Raw genomic sequence first — 22,056 nt, 5'->3', positions numbered from 1 at the left:
GCAATCTGGGTTATATGCTGTGTATGCTCTTCTGTATCATCCGCGCCACAAGGATGTGCTGGTTCTACGTGTATTTAGCTTTGATCTGAAATAAAACAGCGCATCCTTGTGGCGCGGATGACACAGAAGAGCATACACAGCATACGGTGATATGAAGAGACACAGAGGAGACCGTTGACAAAGGAATTGTTGAATAAAGTCATTATTTTTGTTTTCTTCGCTTACAAAAAGTGTTCCTGTCCCTTCATATAACACAGATTGCACGTCTGATGGCAGATGAAGTATTCTGACGATGCTTTTCATACCTTTTATGGACCTTGACACTGTAATTTACTTGGCAGTCTATGGGACAGTCACAGGCCTACCGGTTTTCATCCAAAATATCTTAAATTGTGTTTCGAAGACGAACGAAGCTTTTACGGGTTTGGAACGACATGGGGGTAAGTGATTAATGACAAAATTATAATTTTGGGGTGGAGTAACCCTTTAACTATAACAAGCTCAGTGAAAAATTCTGTAAAAGCAACAGAAATATCAATTTTAATATTAATATTTAATCCAGCACAGAAAAGAATGAATAAAATGCAGTTCAGACTAATTTAAAATATACTATTTTACCTTATATTTTTGTGCTTTTATGTATGTCAGAGAACTGTGTTGTTATCTTAGCAACGTGCTAAAGCATAATTCTAAAGAAGTCAATAGTGAGTCAAATCTGTTGAGGAGAGCTATTTGTCAGATGTGTTTATGCCATGATAGTACACTAGGGTTAGGAATAGAGTCGCTGCACTGTTCTCTTACTTGATCCAGTGTAGTCTGTGACACCGAGTAGTCAACTATCCCCAGCTCCTCGTAATTATTTGACAGAAGCTCAAAGACACAAGCGAGTGAACAGGCTTGTGATGGCAGCTGGTACTGGAGAACATTCTGATGCCTCTCCTTCAGCTGGATGCCAGGGAAGGAGTTCTGGATGAAGGTGTCCACCGGGCACGGCTCTGTAAATGGAGTGGACAGACGAAGGATTATTGTGTAACCATCTCCAAACCTAGAAGAAAAGACAAAGAGGATGGAAATGAAAACATATTTAGTATCACATATTAGGACTTGCATATTATTTATAATAGTTTTGCAGAATACACTATATTTTCTGCTAAAATGCATTATACAACCAGAGCACACGGTTCCTAATTTTTCATCCTATAAGGCAATGAACTCTCTCTTTCTTTAATATCCATAGAATGCAGCCGCCGTTTTTAAATGATAACTTAAAATATATATTTCTGACATGATCCCGCTATATTAAACATGCATAGATGTCATATAACAAAAATGAGGTCTTCTAAAGTTTGAAATGTGTATTGTTTCATCCTGTTTTTAAAACAGTATGTAATATACAGTGTATACTGAACCGCATGAAGTAAGTGTTACCTGTTCTTCAGGTGCTGGACTGAACCCAGACACTGGAACCTGCCGTTCACCATGATGGCCATTCGGGTGCAGAGAGCCTCACACTCTTCCATACTGCAAAGACAGCAGAACCACCGCAGCGGCAGAGCAATTCAGGAACACACAGAGGCTGGACATGAACATCTATATACCTTATATTATCACAATTTTGTTAGAGAATACATCTCAGTCAGATGGTCTTTTCCAGTGTAAGTGGGTAGATCCCAGTCTGAAGGATCCACTGTAGCTACCTGTATGAAACTACAAGTTTGCTGTACCTGTGGGAGGTGAGAACGACAGATCGCCCCTCTTTGATCACACTTAGGATGCAGTTCCAGAGGAAGCGCTTGGCCTTTGGGTCCATCCCAGTTGTTGGCTCATCCTGAAAATCACAGATGAGAGCAGAAAAACACAGTTTACAGCCACATAAAACAGGTACAAGTCAGTAATATTTAGTAAAGCTACCTCACAAGTGTGATAGTACGAACATACCAGGAAGATGACAGGTGCAGCTCCAATGAGGGATATGGCGGTGGACAGTTTGCGCTTGTTTCCTCCGCTGTAGCCCCCCGCCTCTCGCTCAGCATACTGACTCAGACCAAGCTTTTGCACTCCCCACTGTGCCACCTACAGGACAGGTATAAAAAATGACTGAAAGTAACCAGTCCTTCTAATATTTCGTGGGATTTCTTTCAGATTTTTGCGGCGTACAATGACTGATTTTGTGGTGGCTTTTCTCAAAATTTGCGGCATTTCTTTTGGTGTTTTGCAGTGAAAATATACCACAGAAAACATTGTTCTCACATTTTTATTGCCTTTCCGACCTCAAGACAAGAACCATTGGGCTCTGTAATTTATAATAAGAGAACATTAAAGAAATTAAAAGAGAAAATTAAATGTTATCCTCTTAACCCTATATAACTGTATCATATCTAATACATTAATTTCTAAGTATTCTAAATTATCAGCTTGAACAAAACTTTGTTAAAAATCTCTACAGCATAATCAAAATCATTAGAAAAAAATGTTTAAATGTATCAAATAATGATACAACAGTGTTTTGAGGAACATTTATTTGTTCATCTTGCGATCACTGTAGGCATACTGAACGGCATAATGATATAATTCACATTAATTTACATGTTTGGCCATATAAATAATAAATGCACCAAGTTGCTATTTTTGCTCAGTTTGGGGATGTAAAGGTTACCTCCCAATTATTCTTTGAAGTTGACATTTCTGTGTAATTATTTATTTGAGTTATTCTTTTTTAAGATGTTTATATATATTATTATTATTATTATTTAGGTAATACATGTGTCTTCTATTTTGGTTGTGTATCTATTTTATTGCTTTACATCAGTCTGATTCACATATTGTTCTTAAAAAAAAAAAAAATTTATAAAATGAATGTTATGTAATGAATGAATGTTAAATAAAAAAATAAAAAATAAAAAAAAGCCTTTTTCACACTTCCATGTTTCTGGCTTCTGGATAGGCTCAGCCTGTAACGGAAATAACATTAACTTTACCCTGCGTTGATGTAATTTCCGATTTTTGTGAAAAAGGCTAATTAGGCATGTTCGGAACATTCCCTTGCTGTCAGGAACTAATTTTTTTAGTTGAAAGACAGCATTTAATGAACTTTCTTCAAAAAAGAAACATCAATACATACATTTTTGTTTTTAATATTTTTTATTGCGTGGTAACCGTTTTATAAAAGCAATAAGGTAATCAAGACCGTGCTGTATTGTGAACAAGACACGGCTGAAGGGGTTACAGCCACTCCACTTCACGTCGTGCCTTACAACGCCCTTCAGCCATGATTTAATCACAATACAGCACGGCCTCTTGTACCTTATTGCTTACATATAACAAAAAGAACTTTAAACTAGTGCTGTCAAACGATTAATCAAAATTATCGCATACAAAAATAACTGTTTTTGTTTACATAACATATGTATATTGTTTATCTATCATGTATAAATATAAACACACACACATGCATGTATACATTTCAGAAAAATTTTATGTTTATATATTAAATATATTTACATATAAATTATATGAATATAACTAAACAAGTAAATACATGTAAATATTTTCAAAATATATACTGTGTGTGTATTTATATATACATAATAATTATACAGTACACACACATATATTATGTAAACAAACTTTTATTTTGTACGCGATTAATCGCGAATAATCGTTTGACAGCCCTTCTTTAAACATAACAGTACTATTCAAGAATACAAATGTAGCGAATACAAAAATTTGAACGGCTATGTAAAAACTGCCTGACTTCCTTTTTTTCCTCCGTGACCAGTGTGTCAGAAACAAGTACGCAAAGTTCGGCCTTGCGTCCTCGGTAGAATGTGGATCATGCAAGGAGTACAAGCATTACAATAAAACGAAATATCAACTCAACCCTCTTTTCGTTTTCATTTTAAAAATATAAAACATTAATATATGGTGTAGGTAATATGTGCACATATACTCTTATTATCTTCACTGTATGTATAATAAAATGAAATATGACAAGCACAACTCTGTCTTTTTTTTATGTCAGTTTTAATTTAAACAGTAATAGCTATTATAAAAGTATAAGTATAAAGTGGCCTAAAAGAGACTTATGTGATAGGAAATAAAGACAAAAGCAAACAATTCAGTCAAACGTATGCAACCAAGTCAGCTCTGTATTAGGATTAATGAATAAATATTTTATGAAACAAAACTTTGTGCTCAGCCAAAATGACATGACCTGGAAGAAATAATAGATTCATGAGACTAAAGATTGCCTGTTAGATATACCCAACATGAATTTTACCATGTTTAACCACTACAGAGACATCAGAGCCAGCAGCAAATGTCAGAAGGACTAGCCGAGGTGAGGTGCTCTCAGCGGATACATGAGCACTGAGCGCCCAGTGATCGCCTGGAGCTCACGTCTCCGAAATCAGCGAAGCACATTTTCAACTACGCACTATCTTTATACATAAACTGCAGATTTGAGTTTTAAACAACTACATTCTCACCTGAAATACTCTTAGAACTGCATTTCATGACACAATAACAGTAATATTCTGAAAATTATGTGGGTTTTCTCCTACTCCATTAGCACTCACTGGTTGGTGCGAAATGCATTCTGGGATACCTAGCTGCCTCAAGTTCGCACAAGTCACCTCCCGATGCATCCTTGATAAAAGGGGCGGAGCAAGAACACATCCGGGCATTTGAACTGTACTTGGCTAGATGTTGGCTGTTTCTCAGTTCCAAGAACGCAAAGAACGGACTTGCGTTCCCGTGGAGACCGGTCTTGCCAAGCCTCCTTGGAAGAACGAACTCGGAAGGACACGAGTACACAGAACGCACCCTTATGAGTATTGAGATGTGCTGTGTTCTTGATTAACTGACCGCATAGTCACAGCATAAGCATTTAGAAGAGTTTGACAGATCGCTTAGCTACATCATGTGAACTAGATATCTGGATAGCACAAAATATCATGAAAGATCAGATATCTTGTTTCAATCATGGAAAATATATCAGCTGGTCTATCAGACTACTCATCCTGTCACTGCATTCAGATTTTTATTGGATCCATTCCGGTGAAGAGTTGATATGGTGTGGATTACGCTACATGTGACCTTTGCTACCATTCACTGCAGCCTCTGGCAAGTGATATAACTCCTGTTCTGATGATGAAACGTGCTATCTTGAGGGTAGTAAACTCTAGGTGCTCTCGTTTAAGCCCCGTCATTTGCAGGTCACTGATGGTGCTCTCGTCCCGTCAGCAGATCACTGATGGCATCAAACTGAGGACAGAAGCACAAAAACTCACTGATGGCATCAAACTGAGGACAGTAGCCCATCAGCTGATGCACTTTCTCCACTTCTGTAAGAACGCTGAATACAACAAATGCTTGATAATGTTAGGATGCTGTGATTAGTTGCCAGGATGTACTAATAGTAATTATTGTGAAAATATTGCTATAATGTTCATCACGTTTTTGCATGACTAGAGTCTAACCTGTGGTTGCTAAGAAATGCTTCTCCGTAAGTGATGCGGGTGTCTGATGTTAGCATGCGGAAGGTTGAGGTTTTCCCAGCCCCGTTAACACCAAGAAGCCCAAAACACTGCAATGGGAAAAGAAACACTTGCAGCAAAAAACTAAGCGCTAGTTTATATTTCCAAGAGAGTTCTGTGATATGCAACTCTAGTTACCTCTCCACGAGGAATGCCCAAGCAAAGCCGATTCACTGCTGGCTTCCTGCCTGCCTTGTATACCTACAGACACCAAACGTCAGTTTTTCCCCTTGAGTAGATAACATGTTTTACAGCTGTTTGTGTGGTATTTGGTGCGCTTCTGTACCTTGCTAAGGTCTTTGAGGATGAGAACGTCTCCCACAGCTCTACCACTCTTCACACGGTCTCGCTCTCTCGCCACATCCTCATCCTCCGTGCCCAGAGGGGGCAGCACAAAGCCAGACCACCGGCTGAAGGGAAAATATTTATTTAATAGGAACAACTACACAAGCTGTATGTATGTTAATGTATTCAATATCACAATTCAAACATATAAATGTACCTAAAATTAACAAAGAATTTATACTGCAGGAGAACAGTGAAGATGAAAAACACAATTCCTTCCATCGCCATTGCAAACAGGTTCTTCCCGACAAAATCCCAGGATAAAGGATCCAGATTCTGTTTGGTTCCTGTTGACATCCAAAAACAGGATACATTCAAATTTCAATCTCACAGTTGTCTATTGCAGAACTATTTGTTTATCAGTGACAGAACTCTTCGTAAAATTACCCAGCCGCTGAAATGCATCTGCCATGGCTTGGTTCTTGGCCATGTCAATGAGACCTCGACCCAGACAGAAGTGAGGGAAAATCAGGAAGACCTTCTTCAGGATCCTGTTAACCTCGTTCAAATGCTGAGTACAACATGAAAATAAAATAAAGAAGGACAAAAGTCTTGTTGACTTTATTTTTTGCTTACATTTAGATTGACTTTTTTTGCATCTGTGTGGTCTGCATCCCTCACCTCATCAACAAAGAGCTCCAGGACAAAGGTGGCAACGCTGCCATTGATGCCGATGAAGAGGTTGATGGAGGTAAGGACCACGTAGGCAGTGCTAGGGACGGAGAAGATGAAGGAGGCTGGGTACATGAGTGGAGTGATAGACCAACTGCAACAGAGACAAACAAAAACGTCACTACTGATCGATGCAGGTTAGAGTGGTGGATCAGCATGGTTGACCAAGGAAGCTTTGCTGGTTAAGAAGGACCATACTGGGGACCAACTTAACAAAACATATGATATTTTTGTCAGCAAGGTTAGTAAATGCACTGATCTCCAGTGATGTAATCATTTCTCACCCATACAGCAAGAGTAAGAGCACCAGTGCAGGCAGATTCTTCTCAGATACATATGACTCTTGCTGGAAGCTGATGAAGATGAAGACCACCATAGTGGCTGGTACAGCATAGTTCAACTGCAACACGAGAAACACTAAATCAGTTTTAATAACCATTTTAAGTTATTTCACAGACGCATCAAACTTGCAGAACTGACCATGTCCCATAAGTAGTTGGTGGTCCAGTACAGGATGGGCTTCACTCCACTGACAAACTGGAGGTGTTTTGATTTACTGACCCGTTCCTCAATAAGGAACAGGACAAAGCTGGCAGGAACAAATGACATGGCGAAAATAACACAAATGGACACCAGAACGTCCACTGAGGTGGTCATCCTGCAAAGACCAGAGAGAAAGAAAAGCATTGACAAATTTTCACTTTTGCTAGAGTTCACTAAACAGTTCAATCCATTCACATTATTTCCTATTTTTTACTGGGTTTCTACCTTTAAATCAATTAAATACTTTCTTTAATCAGTCAGATGGTAAATTGGTGTAGACAGTGAATTCAAGTCAGGCTACAACAGTAGAAATATATTCTTGATCCAAATTTTCACTCTCTCTAATACTCACATACAATTCTTGCATTTTGCCCCCTAGTGAAACTTTGCACATCAGAATTCTATACAGCTCATGAACTATTTCTCATTGGAAACAAATGAGCTCTGGTCTATAATTTTATGGAGATTGTGAAAAGGCAGCTTTAGTGAATTTCTCCCCCAGACCTCTCAGCAAACAGTGATTACATACAGGGCCATCTCTGTCAGCTGCTCCTTTGTGAGGTTGAGTGGGTGATTGTAGGCTGTCATTCCATATTTACGTCTTTCCACGTCAGGTGGCAGGTTGGCACGAAGGAGACCATTGTTCACGATATTTACAAATGATGCCATGGCATGCCATCCTTTATTATTAAACCAGACCTGAGAGAGAGAACATATCACAGCCAAATGAAGAATCAGGAGTAGGTTGAGATTGAGAGAGGTCACTCACAGGTGTCTTACACACCTTAATGTTATTTTGGCTGGTGAGTCCCGTAAGGACATCTGGTAGTCTTTGAAGGAGCTGATCTAAAGAGCCATTCTGCAAAAGAAAAAAAAGTGCAAAACTAACAAGTCATGCTACGTGACCAATAGGGGTATGTGATACAGATTGTCTATGACAATGTTGTTTTTTACGATTGGCAATCTGACAATATCAAGTGTGTCACTCCCTTTACATTAACCAAACAAAAGCACAGACTTTAACTGCATGAAATACATTTTAGACACAATATTTTCTATCATAAAAAAAACCCTTTATACTTTAATATTACATTTTAAAAATTCATACCATTATACATGCATTTTTAACTGCAGTGTAAATACATTCATGCCACCTTTGAGTTGCATTAGACAGTCTGTACAAATGCATCTAAATGCCACTTCAGATGCAGCTTCTGTGTCAACATATTGCTTTTGTTTGATTTTATTTGATTGGTAACAGGTAGTGTCTTCTTATTCTAACTGAATTTACTGATTAAATGTAAGAATTTGACATAAAAGATGATGCATGAATCTATTAAGGTTATAAAAATTGCCCTTATAAAAGTAAAAATGCCCCTGGATGTCAATTTAAAGGGGCAAATATCACCAATAGAAAAGGGCATTTCTGTCATTGTTGTGAACTAACCACTGCACAGAATATGAAGAGTGAAAATTCAAGTTTGATTTAAGGGTTTAGAATAAAACCATGATATCAAAACAAATACTGAGACAGACAGCCAAGAATATCAATACATTAACCAGCCAAAAACTTGAAAAAAAGTGGCATACCTCTGCAATGTTGTAGCGTCTTCTGATAGCCAAAACAGACTCCTCCAGGTAATGTGGCTCATCCACAGCTTGAGAGCTTTTAGCTCCAAGAGAGAAACCTCCATATCTGCGTCATGTAAGCAGATATTCTATGAACATTGAGTTTAACTGAAATTAAATATTGAATGTTTGGATTTCTGATGGCAATCCGCTCACCTAAATTCATTTACCCATTTTTTCGTCTTCAAACTGTGTGTGAGATAGAAAAATTACACATCTCTGCTGTCAAAACAGATGTTTTTAGTTTATTACTGAGCGTCTTAAGAAATAAATGAAAACGGAACCTTTTCTTCAGAATCTGGGGATATGTTTTGATGAGGTAGTCAGAAATGTTGCGACCAGTCAAATTTTGCAGGAAATCACCTGTCATTGATTTCATCTGCATGAAAAAAGGTGGTAGTTATAGTACAAAAACAAAAACACAAAAATAACATAAAAAACAGCTAAAAAAAATGCATTTAAATCTGTGCTTTTAACCGAACTTGCCATGGCCACTAAAAAGCAAAATTATATTTTCAAGATTCAAGATTAATTTATTAAACATTTATTTCTCTTATTTCTCTTGGTTTCTAAGTTCTTTTTCTCAAATGTGTTTTTTACTCTACAGACCAATAAATGTGAAAGAAAAAAAAATAATAATGACAGTATGTTTCTGGGGACAGTAGGGATATTATTTAGGAATGAATACTTTTATTCTGCAATTTAATGCATTAAATGTATCAAAGTGAAAGTAAAGAATTCTACATTGTTACAAAATATTATTTTAAATAAATTATTTTCTCTTTCTATTCATTCAAGAATTCAAAAAAAAAAAATGATTTCTGAAGGGTCCTGTGACACTGAAGACAGGAAGAAATTACATTTTACTGTATTCTTGATCATAAATGCAGCCTTGGTGAGCATAAAAATCTTCTTTTAAAAGCAGCAAATGATTGTTACAGACCCACAAGTTTTGAGTGTGTTGTATATTATTGATGAACACATGGATGGAGGACAGACCTGAGGCGGGGGGATTCCTCCTGCTCCCTCCGGGCAGTCCGGCAGCATCCTGCGGATATCCTCAGTACTGCACTCGCAGTCAGGGGACGGCTTCTCTACAGTCCAGTTGCCTTTATGAAAGAGCTGCCACATGCTGTAGGGAATCTGGGGCCGGACAAACTTGGTTTCATTTTCCTCTAAACACTCTGTGTCTCTGAAAAAGCACACAATTGAACATCACGTTACATTGATTAAATAGGCTGGTTTATTTGATGTTATTGTTTTCCCAGTGACGTGAATCCTACCCGCTCGGCTCCATACATTTGGTCCCAAACCCAGGAGGATTCAGCAGGGCATCCAGGAGGTTCTGTATGGCTGGATTCTGTGGGGCATCATTGCTTTATGGGAAAGAGAAAATAAGTGATCTGCAGGTGACAGCAGGATTTTTCTTGAATTTTCCCTCACCATCCCTGAATGTGTACCTGAAGAAGGTGAACTGTTCTCCGTACATCCATGGCTGGAGCTCCAGGGATGGATATTTCCCAAAGGGTGGGACAATGAGACTGAAGAGCAGAGCGATGAGGACAAACACTGCAGGAAGAACGATCTGCAAAACACAATGCCTTCATAAAAAAACAACCACTGTTTTATAATGTTTTTGAAAGAAATCTCTTATGCTTAACAAAGCTGCATTTATTTGATCAAAAATACAATAAAAAATTGTGACATATTATTACAATAAAAAAAAATATTTTAAAATGTAATTTATTCCTGTGAGCAGCCATTACTCCAGTCTTTAGTGTCAAAGGATCCAAGAACAACATTCATTTAAAATCTTTTGTAACATTCAAAATGTCATTTTTGAGCAATTTACTTGCTGAATAAAAGTATTAATTTTATTAATATTAAAAACAAAAAAAAAACTGTTTTTGAACGGTAGTGTATTTGACATGATAATTTTGTTAAATTGAAACGATTCTATTGTATTTTTTTAATACATTTATTTCTGATGACTCAATTTGTACTGACCAAAAGCCATGTTTTGGCTGATATTTAAAATTCTATACTATTTTGTCTAAATAAATGGTCAAAAATCAAATACATTGTCTTAAATGCCATAATTTACATTTTTTTTTTTTTTTTACATTTGTTTCCATTTAAGACTGTTTTTATTTATCTTTTTAAAGACAAATATTAAGTGATCCTTAGATGACAGCAAAGGTAATTAAATATTCAATAGCCATCAGTATGTATGAAAGCCCTACAAGTGGCCTCAAAAACCTCATGGGAAGACAAAATGCTACATATTACTATCTGGACCTGCCAAATTACCTTACCTTTTACTTCTAAGTGCCAAATTACTTCGAATGTACTGCTGTCAAAGCAGACACTTATTATTATTTTCATTTGGAATAACCTGTACTAATGAAGTATGCACTATAATACCAAGAACTTGTATATTGATAATGCAATAAGACACACACACACAAAAAAACACTATTATCCATTGACAAGGCTGTTGGTAGATTTTGGAGCTGACATAATCAGTCAAGCGCAATTATTAGTCGATAATTTCAAAAAGATTGTAGTAACTGGTCTATCAGTTCTGTGTACCTGAGCAAAAATGCCTCTGCGACTGCGAAGGGCATACTTCAGTCTTTTGGTGAAAAGCGCTCGAAGCTGCTGACATGTGAGGAAGCAGCCTGTGAGAGGAGCATCGCCACCCTGACCATCCCCACTCAGCGGTTCTGTCTCCCGGGCCTCTGTGTGCCAGAGAAAGACCTTCTGGTTAATGACATCTCATTACAGCTCTTCTGACCTGCGCTACTCCTGTCAACAATAACTACAGTCTGTTTTGTTTCATTTTGTACCTCTCCTGATTGGCTGTTTTCGTCCTGCCAGTGAAGCAGAGAGAAAAGCAAAACAAAAAATCATCTTTTAAATTCCTTACAAAACCTCGCCTCACTTTCGTTTCAGTGCGTCCCAACTTGCATACTATCCTTTTTAACATAATTTAACCCATTTCATCTTCTTTTATTGAACATACACCTACACAACATATGCTAGTATTGCATATCGTTGTTTTGGGATGCAGGGGTCAGCTGCATAAAACATAACCACTGTGTTAAAACTATGTCAAAACTGTCTTAAAGGGATACTCCATCCCAAAATGAAAATTTTGTCATTAATCACTTACCCCCATGACGTTCCAAACTCGTAAAAGCTTCGTTCATCTTCGGAACACAATTTAAGATATTTTGGATGAAAACCGGGAGGCTTGTGACTGTCCCATAGACTGCCAAATAACTAACAAAGTCAAGGTCCAGAAAAGTATGAAAAGCATCATCAGAATACTCCATCTGCCATCAGTGATTCAACCGTAACATTATGAAGCGACGAGAATACTTTTTGTACATGAAGAAAACAAAAATAACGACTTTATTCAACAATTCCTCTCCTCTGTGTCTCTCCAAATCAGCATTGCGCCATTTTGGCAATTCTGAGCAGTACGCAGATGGCGTACGCTCTTCTGTGTCAGCCGCGCCACAAGGTAATGTTTTTTACGTGTATTTACGCTTTGGACTGAAAACAAACAATGCATCGGCGCAGCGCGGCTGACACAGAATTGTCAAAATGGTGGAATTGTTGTATAAAGTCGTTATTTTTGTTTTCTTTGTATGCAAAAAGTATTCTCATCGCATCATAATGTTACGGTTGAACCACTGATGGCAGATGGAGTATTCTGATGATGCTTTTCATACTTTTCTGGACCTTGACACTGTTATTTACTTGGCAGTCTATGGGATGGTCACAAGCCTCCTGGTTTTCATCCAAAATATCTTAAATTGCGTTCCGAAGACGAACGAAGCTTTTACGGGTTTGGAACGACATGAGGGTAAGTGATCAATGACAAAATTTTAATTTTGGGATGGAGTATCCCTTTAAGAAATATACTGACCAACTAGCAATTAGTTAGCTCGTAATAAGTTCAAATTCAAATTAGACCAGTCTACTTTTTTTTTGTAAAAGACATTAAAAGGTTATGACTACACCTAAATAAAAAACATAGATCACTAACTTAATCAAAGCTTTTTTTTTTGCAACCGGGTCAGAGATTTAATCTCATTGGCTCAGTGGGTATGGAATATATTCATTCACCTGTGTCTCTGTCCTCAGACGGCGCCCCCTGGTGGACTGGAGATGCTGCTGGCTCCTCAGGGTCTGCATCTACACCAGTCTCCTCAGCCACACGCAAAAAGATCTAAAATATACAAGCAACGCTAAATATTACTGTATAGAAAAGCCCCTTCTGCCTCCACATGGTGAGAAGACGTGTTATATTACAATAGCAGCCATGAGGATAAACATTCTCTACTTAGTACCGGTTTATTATTAGCTAATGTTAGAACCCACAAAGGCTTAAGAGGGATTTCCTCTCTTGGCGCCAGAATGGGAAAATGACTGGCCATTGACAGAGCTGTATACCACAACCTTGAACTTCAGAGAGGGGTAAATCCTTTTACAGGAAGAATGAATCAGTGGAAACGACAAGCTCAAGTTTCAGAACTGTCTCACCTCTTCTAACGTGGTGTCTGACAATCCATAACTGACCACACCAAACTCGCCCTGCCGTTTGTCCAGTTCGTTCAAAAAGAGGGCGAGACTGCCGTCCTCTGAGGCAGCATGGGGCAAGTTGATGACCGCCTCCCTGCCAATGTCCTCCACCAGCTGAGCATCAGGGATGTACTGCTGTGCAAGAGCCATTACGACGGCAACATCTAAAACAGGAAGGTACTACTAGAAAGCTACAGGCACAAGAGTCTGATTATGGTAGAGATCCACTTTCCTGCAGAGTTTTAATCAGCCCTGTCTTAGAAAATACAGAGGCCTGGAATTACTAGAAAGCTACAGGCACAAGAGTCTGATTATGGTTAGAGCTAAACTCTGCAGGATCCTGAGGGCCAGAGTTACTCAGCCCTGTCTTAGAAAATACAGAGGCCTGGATTTAAACAGCATTACAACATGTGATGCAAACAACCCTTGTAAGCCAAACCTGGACCTACCAAATCCATTCTCTTCACTGCCCAGTCCTGTGTCATCACTTACTGAGGAATCGCTGTCCTGAAACACAGAGAACGTTTTATTATTTTAATATTATGAAGGAAAGCAGTGTATAACTGGTGCAGTACCGTCAGGGCGTTTTCAGACCTGGCTCGTTTGGAGCATTTACTTTGGAACCTGGTGTTTTTTCTCCCTTTGGTTAATTTAAGCATATGTGAGCATGGCAATCACACTTTGATCTGCACCAAAGCAACTGGTCTGAGTTCACCTGAAAAAGGTGGTCTCACCCCAATTCAAACTGAACTTTGGAGCTGTTTAGTCATGGTGAGAAAGCAATCTAACCCAACAGAAAAATGAACCAACCTAATGGTTAGAGAGTTAGACTTGTAACCCAAAGGTTGAAGCGGAAAGGCAGCGGGCTGCAAAATCCTGAAACATGCATTTGACCAGTAAGAGGATCATTTTGCTCACTTGTTTTGAAATGTTACATTGTGAAAGCAAAGCGAGTCAAGAAGAAAACGCAATATTGTAACAATTTAAGTTCCTGTTTTGGAACAAACGATCTACAAGTCTGAAAAAGTTCTCAAGGTACTCAAAGGCAAATGGAATATCTGCTCTTCATGTGGGGCATCTCACCTTGGTAACTGCAGTTAAAGGGAGTTTGCCAGTGCTGGTGCTGCTGGGCATACTATGCATCTCTCTCTTGACCAGCGTAAGGTAGTATCCAGTACCAAGACGAGCCTTGAGGAAGAGCGGCGTTCCACAGCAGCATAGCTTCCCCTGGGAAATGATTGCAATGCGGTCACCGAGGAGATCAGCCTCATCCATGTAATGTGTGGACAGAATGATGGTGCGGCCTGAAAACCAAAGGGCATTTAGTCTGATAGCTGACAAACCAGTAGGTATAGTAATTTTTCAAATAGCAAAGCTTCAAAAGACCTTGACGGTACTTGAGCAGAAGGTCCCAAATCCCACGGCGGGAGTAAGGGTCCACACCAGCTGTGGGCTCATCCAAGACCACGACCTTTGACCCGCCTATGAAAGCGATTGCAACTGACAGTTTCCTTTGCATGCCACCTGACAAGAAAGACAAAACAATCTCAAATAAAGCAGAGAGATCACAGTTGATAGAACACCATAAAAGACATTGAACACCTGACTGGGTTTCAAATATACACAGTCAAACCAAAAATTATTCATACAGTGGACTACCAGTAAAACAGTTTTTCTTAAGTTTTCATTTCACTGTATTTGTTAATCTACCTGAAAGGTTTTTGGTCTGCTCGTGTCGTTTGTGTTGTAAGCCCACATCCTCCAGAAGTGAATTTATCTCCTTCTTCACTTCCCCCATACTCATGCCCTTCATCCGACCATAGAACCACACATGCTCCTCCACCGTCAGCTTCAGTGACATAGAAGAGAACACCAATAATGTTAAACATACAGAATATGTTAGCATAGAAAGTATTAGTTTGACTCATATGGCGACACAAAGGTTAATTATTACGATTACAAAAAAATATTGTTGTACCATGTCAATAATGTTGGTTATTACATTATATCAGCATTATATTATTATATCAATCAGTGCTTTTATTGCCAAAGAATAATGATAAATTAGTAATTACTGTGTCAAAAAGCAAAAATAATACACACATTTGATTTCAAAGTAAATTTACCACAGTACATGTAAAAATTATGATGATATCACTTATTTAATTTTTTGTTGACTGGTGCCATACATGTCAAAAAGGACGTTGTGCTGGGGACAAACTCCCAGAGTCCTGCGGATCATGTCCATATCTGTGCGAATGTCCATTCCCTTCACGTATATCGTACCAGCAGTGGGAGGAAACAGTCCTGTTAGAATGGACCTGTGAGTCAAATCATCAGGTAAGTATTGAATGAGTTAATCAATTAGTAAGAGTTTGACATTAGATCTTTTAATGATTCGTTAAGCTCTCACATAGTGGTCGTCTTGCCAGCTCCATTATGACCCAGAAAGGATGTTATTTGGCCCTCATAGAACTTTATGTTTAGGTGATTGACAGCAAGCTTGGCCCCTTTTTTATAAATCTTCACTAAGTTTCTTATGGAAACTCCCAGAATTAGGTTTGTCGGTTCAGCTTCAATCCGATCTGTAATCAACATTGCAAGACATATTTAATCAAAAACATGCTTTACGCATCACACAGATACTGAAAAATACTTCTGTATTTCAAACATTGTCACTTTTAGTTTGATGCTCTTACCATCAGGTTCATCTCTAGGTGCAGGAGGAACAGGTAACCCCACCTCTAATGGTACCCCACCCCAGTAATTCAGCTGGAAGATAAAATACCACGGTCTGGGGATCCCATACTGCCCTGTTAAACACATGCAATTATTGTCGTATTTTTACATACAGATGAAATCAACAAAATGAGTGTGTTTATCATTTATGTTTAATAAACCAAGTTATAAAACAAACTGTTTTTGACATGTACCAACATGTTACTGAGATTGTATTAAATAATAATGCCATGGCACTTTGATGCTGCATTGTATGTGAACATACAGACAAAACTTCAGCGACACACCTACATCTTTTCCCCTGTTTTCACTTTGTAAATACCTTTACAATTCTTCTATTTTAAAATAGCAATCAGTTATTTCAAATTGTAATTCAATTTCACACTAGTAGTGCTTTTACTGTATTTTTATCATTGATGCATCCACAGAAGTTAAGATATCAAAGGAAGACACAGTTAGAATCGCATATGTCTGCTTTTGCATTTGCTCACAGAAAGATGCTTCACCTGGAAAAACAGCTTCAATGTACCAAGTGGCCAGTGCATAGATGACGGCATCTGCATACAGCATCACAATGGAGATGGTGAAGTTGTAGCTGTCTCCCTCCAAAGGGCTTGATCTCAAGTTGAACCACTGGATCCCCACACCCTGCTCTTCATACTGAGAGAAATACTCACAGCCAAAACCAAAGGCTACTGGAGACAGGAAGCTCTACAGGGAAATAAGGCATTATTGCAAGTTGTTATTTTCCCCTTTGCAGCTCTTAATCACATTCCTGTATATATTTTTATATGAGAGCAAGGAAAGCAGACGAAAGCTCTCACCGCTAAGATCCTGTGTGTGCTGGTCAGATATTCCCTCCAGGCCACACACAGCACATACGGCAGGTAAAGAGTGAAGTAAATGAGTCCTCCGCATGCTGCCGCCAGGTTAGCTCGTGAGAAGAACGTGCTGATGAGGAAGCAAAGCATGATGGTGGCTGTAGCAAATGCAGCCAGGAAGAAGAAAACCACAGCAGGGTCACTGTAGGGTAAGATATCGCCCCACTGCAGGAGACAGAAAAGAGTCACAAACCTCAAACGGAGAGTATATTTATCTCAAAAAATCTTTTGATAAATGAGAGCGGAAAAACAAGTACTTTGTTTACACACTATCAGAGTTCACCTTAAGGGCGGCGATAAGCAGTCCAGCGCTGAACAGGAAGGGCAGGTAACTGCTGATGAACCAGCTGAACCACAGCATCCCAGAGCTCAGACCCATGATACGCATTGTCTCCTTCAGACGAGCCTCTTTCTCATAGACCACACCCTTTATGATCATAGCCACTGAATAGATCCATGCCAGTGTCATAAACAGAGGCAGAGAACGATTCAGGACGCGTATAAACCTAAGACAAGAGGACAGAGACAAGTGTCCAAAGACAAAGATGTGGCCAAGTTCTTAGAAATTTCATTTTTGTAAGAATGTTGGTTCCATATGGTTTGGAAACCATATAATTTTATAAAAGTAATGACATTTTCGTACACCGTGAATACATACACTACTGTTCGGAAGCTTGGAGTCTACAAGATTTTGTAACGTTTTTGAAAGAAGTCTCTTATATGCTCATCAAGGATTCATACAGGCTGCATTCATTTGATCAAAAATAAAGTAAAAACAATTATATTGTGAAATGGCACTGATTTAATTATTAAGAAACATTATTTATTATTATCATCAGTATTAAAAACCACTGTGCTGCTTTATATTTTTGTAGAAACATCATAATTTTTTTTCTAAATTCTTTGTTGAATAGAAAGTTCAAAAGAACAGCATTTATTTGAAATAGAAATTTTTTGTAACATTATAAATGCCTTTACTGCCACATTTGACCAATTTATGGAAAAAAAGCTTTAATTTATTTTAAACAAACATCAATTATTAATTCATAATTTTCTTTTGAGAACGTACCATATGACATTTTACAACCTCAACCAATATTGCCTTTATGCTATAAAAAAGTCAATAATAATGATAATAGTTATAAATGAATACCTATTAACATTAGTTTCATAATAATATAATGCTAATAATAAACATACCCCCCAAAAAAAAAAAAAAAACGTATTAATGGATGTAGCACAAAGTTATTGTACATTGAGGAATAACATCATGTGGTGTGAAACAGAATAGTGCAACTCACACGTCATCAACAAAGCAAGGGTAGGGCATCTGTTGCACATATATGCCCATTTTTGGCTCTTTACCGGTGAGCAAACGTGTCACAGCTCTCTCAACTAAATCCTGAACGTAAATAAAACCACCCCAAACATAGCGGAGGTCACTGAACGGTTCCGCAGCCGGGCCTGGATCCCAAAATCTGTCACATGATAAAAAACAATATCAGCTTCATTAAGAAATTGGCCATGGAAGCCATACATAAATCACTTTCTTCTGTAAACTTAAGTTTGTGTGTGGACATTTCAGCATACTTGTCTTTGATCTTGTTCGTGCGGGTTACATCGTCTATGTCCATGCGGATCTTGTACTTGACGTGGGGAGGCAGAGAGGATGATGAAGGCTCTGGGAGGAGGAAGACAATTCCGGCCCAAAACTGACGATCTTCCAGCAGCTCCAGGGCTCGTTCGACCATCTCACCCTCTGTGGCCAGACCCTCCATTTTATTCAGAGAGAAGCACTGGAACAATAGAGTGTATACAGCAGATAAACAACAGACAACACAAAACAATATATAACTGGCCTGGCTCTAAAGCATCTTAGATCCACTGAAAGTACAAATCTTTGTCCATCGCACTCCTATTTCGATTAATAATATAGTTTTCAACCTAATGTCTATGTGTCACATCTGTTACATATTTTTGGTAATGCAACTACATGAATTATGTATTAAAAATTGAGCAGGTTGTCTACATTGTTTTTTTTTTTTTCAAAGTGGAAAAACATCTGGTTATTTATTACTGGATCTTTTTTTTTTTTTTTAAACTCACTTTTTTTTTTTTATCATTTATGAGGGTGAAGGCAGCACTATGTAAATAATGAATTCACCATCTGGCTATACTTAATGTATCTTATAATACGTTGTATGCCAATTTTAATTGCAAAACTTAATAGCAAATAGCATGTATAGTATAACTATTTGTGGTTGATTTTATTGAATCATGAGTTTTAAATGGACCTTAAAGGTACCATAGAATCCATTGATACAACAATTTAAATTGTTCTCTGTTCCCAGAGTGTGTATGTGAAGTTTCCTCTCAAAATACCCCACAGATAACTTTTTATAGCTTGTTGAAATTGCCACTTTTAGGGTATGAGTCAAAACGTGCTGTTTATGTGTTTGTCCCCTTTAAATGAAAATGAGCTGGTGCTCCCGCCTCCCTTCTCAGAAGAGTGTGGAGCGGGCATACCACCGGTGTTATGGTTTAACTGGTGGTGACCGTGTTACTGACCTCACATTAGTGTTGGGAAGTGCGGATCATTTTACCAATTCGGACCTTTGAGTCTCGTTCAGCAAAATGAACAAATCTTTTTTCAAATCATTTCGTTCATTTAGTTTATTTTAGCAAAATGTAATTGAACTGTTACGTGTTTCTTACAGTATATAAATGTGTGAATTTCTGTAATGATGGTTCTTTTCCATAACGTGGTAACAAAGGTAATAAAGTCTGGTTCAGACTGCATTTGTTAAGCTATGGGGCTGTCAGGTGATATTAAAACTTACAAAGCAAAATGTTACTCGTTACAGTGGTATAAAGTACATATTATTATAGTATTTATTAATATTTTGAATTAGCATTTAATTTTCTTTTTTTTTATGTGCTTTGTATATATAGCTTTAATTTATTCTTATTTCAGTTTTCAGCTTGCACTTTTAGTTTTATACTTGAACTTAGTTCTAATTTCTGTTTTCTTTTAATATTTATACTTTAATTGATTTCATCTTTCAACCTTAATATCCAATGTTTATTTTTTAGTTAAAGTATTCTTTTCACATACATAAAAGTATGAAGTATGTACTTTAAGTGTGTAGTCTGAAAATTAGGCCATATACCAATGCTTTATAATATACAACATGTCCCTTCCTAGTGTACAGATAACAAGTGAAACCAATCAGGTTTACTACTTAAGCTGGTCGTAACATGAGCTGCGGATTGCAAGTACCTTAGTGAGTTCTGAGAGAGTGTTGAAGGTGTTGTTTAAATCCTGGTAAAGATCCAACCAGGTGGGTGGAGCGCCATCTCTACGAGGTGTATCTGGGTCAGGCGTTGAGAGGAACCGGGAAATGCGAGAGGCCGTCCAAGAAGTGTTCTCAAGCTGTAGATTCACAACTACTGCCACCTCAGGCCTTCTCAGAAGATCCTGCAGAAGCCGAATTTCTAAACTGCTCTCCATGAAGGTTCTGATTCTGGGAGCCACTTCCTGCCACGCCTCCTGCATGTCATTCAGAATCTGGAAGTCCTGAAAAGTTTTGTTTACCTAAAGGAACAAGAATTTCAGGGAAGTACCAAAGACATCCCATTTTTGGACAGCAGGCATATTGCATAAAGGATGAGGGGCTGAGCGGAAGGGGGCGGTACCTCTGACATGACCAAACGGGTGACTGGTGTGTCTGGTGTGTAGAGCAGCTTTCCAACGAACAGTGGTTTGATGCTTCGCCACACAATCCGTGAGAGAGGGTTCGACTCCAGACTTCGAATCAGGTTTTCACAGAACGGAGCTAAAAGTTACAAAAAGGGAAGGATTTGTTACACTACATAGCTTGCTAAGGTTTCAATGTCAAAATAAAATAATTTTTTCTATAGGATGTAGAGTTTCCCCGATGCCCACTTATTTGTGAGGGTGCAAACGAGTCTCCATTAATTTGTGCATGTAACTAAATTGATGTTTATGTACTTTAAAATATAGAATGTTACTTCACTGAATTGTGATTCATTAAATTTTCATCATTTTAGAAAGATTCTCCATTGAAACAAATGATTCACAATTCAAAAATCCATGTTTCAAGATTGATGCATGTGCATTGGCAGGATTTGTAATTGATGCATTGAGAAAACAAGCGAATCGTTACACTGCTATAAATAAGTCAAACACGTCTTACTGGTGCTGTTGTCGTTTTCAAGGTCTGTCGCCTCTGATGCATTTCTGCCCAGGAAAGATTTGATGTCCTGATCTTCATACCAGTTGAATGAAGGGATTCTCTCCCCCCCTGCCTCTGGGTGTCCACACATGATTCTGGAGAAGGCCCGAAAGCTCTCGCGTGGCAGTGCGGAGCGGTTTTCAGGTGTCAGTAGCCTCATCTCTGAGTTCAGCTCTGAGAAACTGGACAGAGAAGAGATCTGAGGGAGAAGAAAGAAACAGAGTCATTGCAGTGATGTGAAAATGGACCTCTAACATATTTGCATCAAATGTATTATTTATGTATCATGGACACTACGCAGTTTCATAGTAATTGTGAGACATGGCATTAATAGATCTCAAAACTACTCACGTCATCCATAACTGATGCTAGTTCCCGAGACACAGAGGAAACAACCCGACTGATGAGCCGGAGATCAGCCGCATTTGCCTGCAGTCTGTCTCTCTGAAAGGAATTAACATGAAAAACACAATTTTTAGCAATTTACAATTTCAATCATTCTTTTCCAGGTAAATGGCCCAAAAATACTGATGACTCAAACTGACACAATTTGTCCAATCAAACTCTTTCTAGAATGAGAATGTCCCTTCTTCTCATGCCACCAACTTCTGAGTAGCATAAGCAAGCAATTTCTAAGATGTGAAAAAGGCTATGGTATATTTAAAAAAGGAAATGCCCTTTTGATATTTTTTATTAGTGAATTAGTGATGGTTTTGAAACACTGCTTCATGAAATTCCAAAACCTTTGAATCCTTAATTTGAAAGAAGTAGTTTGAAACATCTAGCAAACTCGACAAGTCATGTAATTTCAGCATAATACAGTTTTGAATATGTCTAGTTCAGTCATGAAGTCAATATGCC

General features: G+C 38.1%; 1 protein-coding gene across 1 annotated transcript in view; it reads right to left on the bottom strand.

The window, feature by feature from the left end:
* abca7 (ATP-binding cassette, sub-family A (ABC1), member 7) overlaps window positions 1–22,056 on the bottom strand; it is a 31,055-nt gene that overhangs the window by 2,333 nt on the left and 6,666 nt on the right. Inside the window, 42 exon segments of the mRNA XM_042733691.1 lie at window positions 802–1,045; window positions 1,429–1,521; window positions 1,725–1,828; window positions 1,939–2,073; window positions 2,800–2,851; window positions 5,228–5,356; window positions 5,481–5,587; window positions 5,676–5,738; window positions 5,824–5,947; window positions 6,040–6,169; window positions 6,270–6,393; window positions 6,504–6,648; window positions 6,839–6,954; window positions 7,035–7,212; window positions 7,627–7,796; window positions 7,882–7,956; window positions 8,688–8,793; window positions 8,883–8,915; window positions 9,011–9,105; window positions 9,726–9,918; window positions 10,010–10,102; window positions 10,187–10,311; window positions 11,319–11,467; window positions 11,576–11,599; window positions 12,864–12,966; window positions 13,281–13,483; window positions 13,769–13,826; window positions 14,403–14,623; window positions 14,706–14,843; window positions 15,030–15,169; window positions 15,509–15,640; window positions 15,733–15,904; window positions 16,019–16,132; window positions 16,565–16,769; window positions 16,883–17,104; window positions 17,223–17,445; window positions 18,241–18,417; window positions 18,530–18,735; window positions 20,220–20,534; window positions 20,636–20,775; window positions 21,157–21,394; window positions 21,547–21,639. Of these exon segments, the coding sequence (XP_042589625.1) occupies window positions 802–1,045; window positions 1,429–1,521; window positions 1,725–1,828; window positions 1,939–2,073; window positions 2,800–2,851; window positions 5,228–5,356; window positions 5,481–5,587; window positions 5,676–5,738; window positions 5,824–5,947; window positions 6,040–6,169; window positions 6,270–6,393; window positions 6,504–6,648; window positions 6,839–6,954; window positions 7,035–7,212; window positions 7,627–7,796; window positions 7,882–7,956; window positions 8,688–8,793; window positions 8,883–8,915; window positions 9,011–9,105; window positions 9,726–9,918; window positions 10,010–10,102; window positions 10,187–10,311; window positions 11,319–11,467; window positions 11,576–11,599; window positions 12,864–12,966; window positions 13,281–13,483; window positions 13,769–13,826; window positions 14,403–14,623; window positions 14,706–14,843; window positions 15,030–15,169; window positions 15,509–15,640; window positions 15,733–15,904; window positions 16,019–16,132; window positions 16,565–16,769; window positions 16,883–17,104; window positions 17,223–17,445; window positions 18,241–18,417; window positions 18,530–18,735; window positions 20,220–20,534; window positions 20,636–20,775; window positions 21,157–21,394; window positions 21,547–21,639 (5,907 nt within the window).

The sequence above is a fragment of the Cyprinus carpio genome, chromosome B11, assembly GCF_018340385.1.
Source record: "Cyprinus carpio isolate SPL01 chromosome B11, ASM1834038v1, whole genome shotgun sequence".
In the NCBI taxonomy this organism is placed as follows: domain Eukaryota; kingdom Metazoa; phylum Chordata; class Actinopteri; order Cypriniformes; family Cyprinidae; genus Cyprinus; species Cyprinus carpio.
The sequence above is the reverse complement of the archived record's forward strand: the minus strand, read 5'-3'. Positions and strand labels throughout refer to the sequence as shown.